The 6,607-nt window shown below is 36.5% G+C and overlaps 1 protein-coding gene across 1 annotated transcript; it reads left to right on the forward strand.

Annotated features, from left to right (window-relative positions):
• Window positions 1-4,128: 4,128 nt before the first annotated feature.
• LOC109453739 (thymosin beta-4-like) lies at window positions 4,129-4,541 on the forward strand. Its single transcript, XM_088801225.1, has one exon. The coding sequence runs from the start codon at window positions 4,171-4,173 to the stop codon at window positions 4,303-4,305; it is 135 nt and encodes a 44-aa protein (XP_088657351.1). The 5' UTR covers window positions 4,129-4,170; the 3' UTR covers window positions 4,306-4,541.
• The last annotated feature ends 2,066 nt before the right edge of the window (window positions 4,542-6,607 follow it).

The following is a 6,607-nucleotide window of genomic DNA, read 5'->3' on the forward strand; positions in this document are numbered from 1 at the left end:
AACATAGTGCTTAGACATTTGTCTAGTTTACAAAATGATCTTTCTAATAAGCCTAGTACCCACCTGGCACCATACATAGTTATTATTATTGATTACATTCCCTATGCTAAACTTTACATTCCATGACTGTTTTTATATCCAGTGATTTGTATATCGGTAATGTAGCTTCCTAATCTGGTGGTAGGTCCTCTGCTCTACTGAAATTTTTCATATCTAGTTCACCAGTGGGCTTCATGTCCCTCAGTTCATGGACATCTATCAGGTTTCATTTTACTCAGCCTCTCAGTGATTCTTAACAGTTAGCTTTTTATTTTTTATTTAACTACATTTTTTTCACTGGTTGATTCATTTTTTTCTCTTTTTGGATCTTTTGTTTATTCAAACTCACAGTCCCTGAGGACTTGGTTCTGAGAGTTGTTTTGCTGTTCCCTCTATCATAAATTGTATTACTGTTCACAAGTATTAATTCTCCCTCTCTCCTTCAGTACTATTTCCCAATGAATAGTTATATTTTTTCATCCTATTGGCCAAGTGACTTTCATTGGCCAACTTAATGTGAGGAGATCTGCCATATACCAAATCTGAGCAGGAGCTATAAATACAATGACATGATTTGGCCTAGCTTCTCTTATTCTCCCCCTCTGCTATGGGAAAGGTGATGCCCTAGATTAGAGCTGGCTTTTCATCTTGGCCTATAGAAATAAAGGACAAATGTAGAAGACAAAACTCTGCCCCATCCAAGAATCCATGTAAAAGGAGTGAGAAATAAATGTGTGCTGTTTTTGGCCATTGACATCTTGGGGTTGTTTGTTACACAACATAGACTATCAAAAGCTGACTAATATGAAAATTGACACTCATAGACACAGACAATAGTTTAGTGGTTACCAGAGGGTAAGGGGGGTGGGGGTGGGAGATGAAGGTAAGGGGAATCAAATATATGGTGATGGAAGGAGAACTGACTCTGGGTGGTGAACACACAATGGGATTTATAGATGATGTAATACAGAATTGTACACCTGAAATCTATGTAATTTTACTAACAATTGTCACCCCAATAAATTAAAAAAAAAAAAAAAAAGAAGTGTTTGCTCCTAAAACAAAACTTTAATATATATATGTAGCATTGGGTTTAGGACCAATTGAAGGAAGAAAATAAAACTGAAACCTTGTTATTAGAAGCTGGAAAAATGATTACCCATATTATGCAGTGAGGGAAAAAAAAAAGTAAAACCATCAACTGTGCAAATTTGAAAGGCAGATAATGTGTCTAATGAAATTGTAGCTTAGACCTATAAGGTTTGGAAGCAAACTGTTATTATAAGGGTTAGCTATTAAGCTGCCTTTAATAAAATGCTACAAGCAGGAGATAAACTCAGGGGGAAAACTGCCCGTTTTTAAGAAAGAATGAAAAGAAAATTAGGCAGTAAAAAATGTGAAGGGATTAAGAAGTACAAATTGCCAGTTATAAAAATGGTCATGGGGATGTAAAGTACAGCATAGGGAATATAGTCAATGATATTGTAATAACTATTTATGGTGTCAAATGGGTACTAGAATTATCGGGGTGGGGAGGTCACTTTGGAGGTTATATAAATGTCTAATCACTGTTATACACCTGAAACTAATATAATATTTTGTGTCAACTGTAGTTGAAAACAAATATGAACTGATTAAAAAAGAGAAAAAAGATAAAAGAAAATTAGGGTTTTGAGTATTTGAGAATTGCAGGACTTGGAAATATAATAGCTTCTCTTTTCTAAGCAGTAAACATAACCTTGGGAAATGTTTTGAGACCCAAAGTGTCATTAAGATGCATCCTAAGTCAAAGGCCAAATTATGATATAGCCATTAAGACACATGCTCAAGGGAAAGCATAAGTCATAAACATAGTTTAGTTATTTGTTAAAACCTCTGAACAGATTATTTCATGTATTTATTTGTTATTACATGGCCTTTGATAAATCTTTTTAGGTTTGGTAAAATAGCTCAGAAAGAAATAAGCTAAGAGTGTGATCTAATGAAAGCCAGACACACTGAAAATATACATAATTAAGTTAGAAAAGCATGTCTCAAAAATAATTATTTGTATAGAATAATTACAAATAAGAATTAGAATATTAGAATATTTACCTGACTAGCATCAAAGAGGTTAAAAAAAGAAATCCAACTGTATTTTTGAAAGATTGTACTTTTAACATCACTTCTAGTGTGTATTAAAAGAGTCTGTGACTATTCAATAGGTTAAATGAACTTTTGGCCTTCAATTTCTATTGGGAAGAAAAAGACAGAAAACTTTCATCACATGTTGTCAATTGAGACTGATCAAAAGGAAGCTCTTCTCAGAAAGCAAGATTTAAACCCATGGAGAACAATGAACCAAGGAATTCCTCCCAGTGGGCAGAACCAGAGACTAACCAATGAACATGCTCTATTACTAAGAAAAGGGATCTGCAATGTGTTTCTAGCTGAATTTCAGATGTCTATGGACCAGTGATTATAGCAGTGTGTCCCTCATTATTCTCAAACAGTCATCTTTTTAGTTGCTATTTCAAAATTTAATGGTGGCTATATGAGTCAGAGCAGTGCCATCGTCTAGGTCTAAAGTAGAGATTATCACAAAATGATGACTTACAGTCTGATGTCATGATTGGATAAGATATTTAGGAAGTCTTCCTTGAGGTTTGTTTTCTATGCAGAAGGAAGGGAAATAAATGTATGTGACTAGGACAGTATATTGTGTTAACAGATTATTGTTCACAAATATTTACACCTTATTACCTCTGCCTACCCCCCATGCTATTGGAAATATCTGTTTCCTTTTTCCATTTTTCTTTCAAATGAGCCATGAGACTTAATTTGGCTAAAAGAATATGAGTAGCCATGATGTTTGGCAAACTAAAGCATTAAATGTAATTTCGTGGAATAATATAGCTTTTGATTGTGCTTCTACTACAAGAAAGGCATGACTGGTATAATGGTTGTATCTTCAGTCTGAGTCCCAGAATGAGAAGACATAGAGCAGAGATTCAGAGAACCCATAGTTTACAAGTATAGCATGAGCAAGAAATGAGCTTCTGTTTGAGATCTTGGGGTTGTATGTTTCACAGCATATCATATCAAAGTATCTAGTTGCTGAGCACATTTCTTATGTTTGGGGAATTTCTCATTAGTTGAGTTCCTCACGTCTAAGGTAGATGCCAGATGTTCACTTTTCTAGGCTCCTTTGCACCAAAGGAACAGACATGTAAACTAGTGTCTGCTAAACTACCCAAGTATGTCTACAATGAACTTCAATTCATAACAGATCCACATGAGGAAACAGGTAACACATGGGACTTATATTTAGTTGAGGATGATGGTAGAGTCTTCGAGGGACATTAGTGAGAGAGAATCAGGCAGCCAATGCTCACAATCACTGATGTCAAGAGTCAATTCTGATCCCAGAAGCAGTAACAAGGGTTCCTTACTGGAATAGTGTAGCTTGGGTATAGTACCTTTTGTGTGTCCTCCAAGCCTCCCTCTGCTCTTCTAAGAAGTTTGTGACTATCTAATAAGCTTTAATAAGATATTTTACTGCTTTACTTTGCTATAGTGTGTTCTAAGTTGTTTTATCTTTTTCCTTCTCGCTCCCTTCCTACATTGACATGGCATCTTCTTTATACCCATAGTTATTGGACTTTTGTTCAGCTAGTCTTCAGATGGTCCTTCTGGTTGAATGTTCTATAATTTAATTTTAATTTTAATGCAGTCATGGGAGGAGGCAAACACAATATTTACCTACTCCATCATCTTGACCATAACCCATCGGTCTCAGAATGAATTTCACTTCCTATTCCAAATCTTCATCACACTTCTCAATCCTCTAACCCATAGGTAACTAGAAAGACAATTTTGAGAGAATTACAAATTTGGGTGATGAAAGGGTGATAGACATAGTATTCTTATATGTTAATCAGAGTAGACATATTTGGAAGACATATTTAAATTAGAACTTAGAAGATGAAAAGACAGTCTAAGAAGGGCTATGAGAAAATGCCCAGGCAAATAGCATAGCATGAGCAAAGGCCTTTGAGTTCGTAACAATACAGTGCTCTAGGCACTCCATGACCGCTACTGAGTGATCGGATTCTACTCGTTCGAGCACCTCCTTCCGCTTCCTTTGCAACCATGTCTGACAAACCCGATATGGCTGAGATTGAGAAATTCGATAAGTCGAAATTAAAGAAGACAGAAACGCAAGAGAAAAATCCACTGCCTTCAAAAGAACCGTTTGAACAGGAGAAGCAAGCAGGTGAATCGTAATGAGGCACGCACCGCCAATACGCATTGTACATTCCATAAGCATTGTCTTCTTATTTTCTTCATTTAGCTGTTTAACTTTGTAAGATGCAAAGAGGTTGGATCAAGTTTAAAATGACTGTGCTGCCCCTTTTCACATCAGAACTACTGACAACTGAAGGCCACACCTGCTTTTCCCATATTCCTGTCTGGCTGGCAGGGAAGGAAAAGAACTTACGTGTTGGTGAAGGCAGAAGCTTGGTGGGCGACAGTGAAATCTGGATTATACACAAAGCTGGTCCAAGGTTTCCTGCAGGCTGGAAAATGCAGTTTAATCAGAGTGCCATTGTTGTTGTTGTTGTTGTTGTTGTTTAAATGATTTTAATTATTGGAATGCACAATTTTTTTAAATAATGCAAATAAAAAGTTTTAAAACCTGAAAAAAAAAAACAATACAGTGCTCTAGAACCTTTCAGAACTTCAGTGTTCCTAGAGAATGAAGAAATGTACCTATGACAAAATAGAGTGATTCATGTCAAGGTAAGAGGGGCAGAGATGGAAAATGGGCTGGTCACACAACTGCATGTGGCAGTTGAAAATTTGGATGGATATTTTGGCTGTGGAAGTCCCTGCTCTGGAGCGAAGAGTCCCAGCCCCACACTGGACACCCTAGCCAGGAGCACCAGTGCCAGGAAGAGGAGCCCCCACAATATTTGGCTGTGAAAATCAGGTGGGACTCTGTTTGTCTGGGTGAGACTGAGAGAATTGGCAATCCTAATCACAGCAATCAGACAAGAAAAATAAATAAAAGACATATAAGTTGGAAAGGAAGAAGAAAAACTGTCATTATTTACTGATGACATGATATATAGGAAACCCTAAAGATTCCACCATAAACTATTAGAACTGATAAATGAATTCAGTAAAGTAGGAGGATAGAAAATTAATATTGAGAAGCCGGTTGTATTTTTATATACCAATTATGAACTCTGTGTAAGAGAAATTGAGAAAACAATCCCAATTATAATTGCATCAGTCAAGAAATAACTAAAATACCTAGGAATACATTTAACCAAGGAAGTAAAAGATCTGTACTCAGAAAATTGTAAGACATTCAAGAAAGAAATTGAAGAAGATACAAATAAATGGAAGCCTATCCTGTGCTCATGGATAGAAAGAATTCACATCATTAAAATGTTCATAGTGGGGCAGCCGATGGTTCAGTTTGTTAGAGCACAAGCTCTGAACAACAGAGTTGCCGGTTCAATTCCCACATGAGCCAGTGAGCTGCGCCCTCCACAACTAGATTGAAGAGAGTGAGCTGCCGCTGAGCTTCCGGAGGGGTGGCTAGATGGCTCAGTTGGTTAGAGCACTAGCTCTCAACGACAAGCTTGCTGGTTCAATTCCCGCATGGGATGGTGGGCTACACCCCCTGCAAATAGATTGAAAATGGCAGCTGGACTTGTGAGCTGCGCCCTCCATAACTAGATTGAAGGACGACTTGGAGCTGATGGGTCCTGGAGAAACACACTGTTCCCCAATATTTCCTAAATAAAAAATAAAAAAATGTTCATACTACCCGAGGAAATCCATAGATTCAATGCAATCCTATCAAAATACCAATGGTGTGTTCCACAGAATTAGGACAAATAATCCTAAAATTTATATGGAACCATAAGAGACCCCAAATAGCCACAGGGGTTTTGAGAAAGAACAAAATTGGAGATATCGTGTTGCCTGATATCAAATTATATTACAAGCATATAACAATGAAAACAGCATGGTACTGGCATAAAAACAGACACATGGATCAATGGAACAGAATAGAGATCTGAGAAATAAACCCACACCTATATGGCCAACTCATCTATGACAAAGGAGGCAAGAATATACACTGGGGTAAAGATAGTCCATTCAATAAGTGGAGTTGGGAAAACTGAACAGATACATGCAAACACCTGAAAGTGAATCACATTTTTACACCATATACAAGAATAAACTCAAAATGGATTAAAAAGTTAAATAATATAAGACTCAAAGCCAGAAAAGTCCTAGAAAGAAAACATAGGTATTAAACTCCCTGACATTGTTCTTAGGAATATTTTTTTTTCTGATATATCTCCTCAGGCAAAGGAAACAAAAGGAAAAATAAACAAATTGCACTACATCAAACTGAAAGATTTTTTTTCACAGCAAAAGAAACCATTAACAAAAGACAGACTACTGAATGAGAGATGATATTCATCAGTGATATATCTGATAAGGGGTTAATATCCAAAATTCATAAAGAACTCATACAACTCAATGTCTAAACAAAAAACAATTT

This window comes from Rhinolophus sinicus, chromosome 1, assembly GCF_057876585.1.
Source record: "Rhinolophus sinicus isolate RSI-liver-muscle chromosome 1, RSI-T2T, whole genome shotgun sequence".
Taxonomy (NCBI): Eukaryota; Metazoa; Chordata; class Mammalia; order Chiroptera; family Rhinolophidae; genus Rhinolophus; species Rhinolophus sinicus.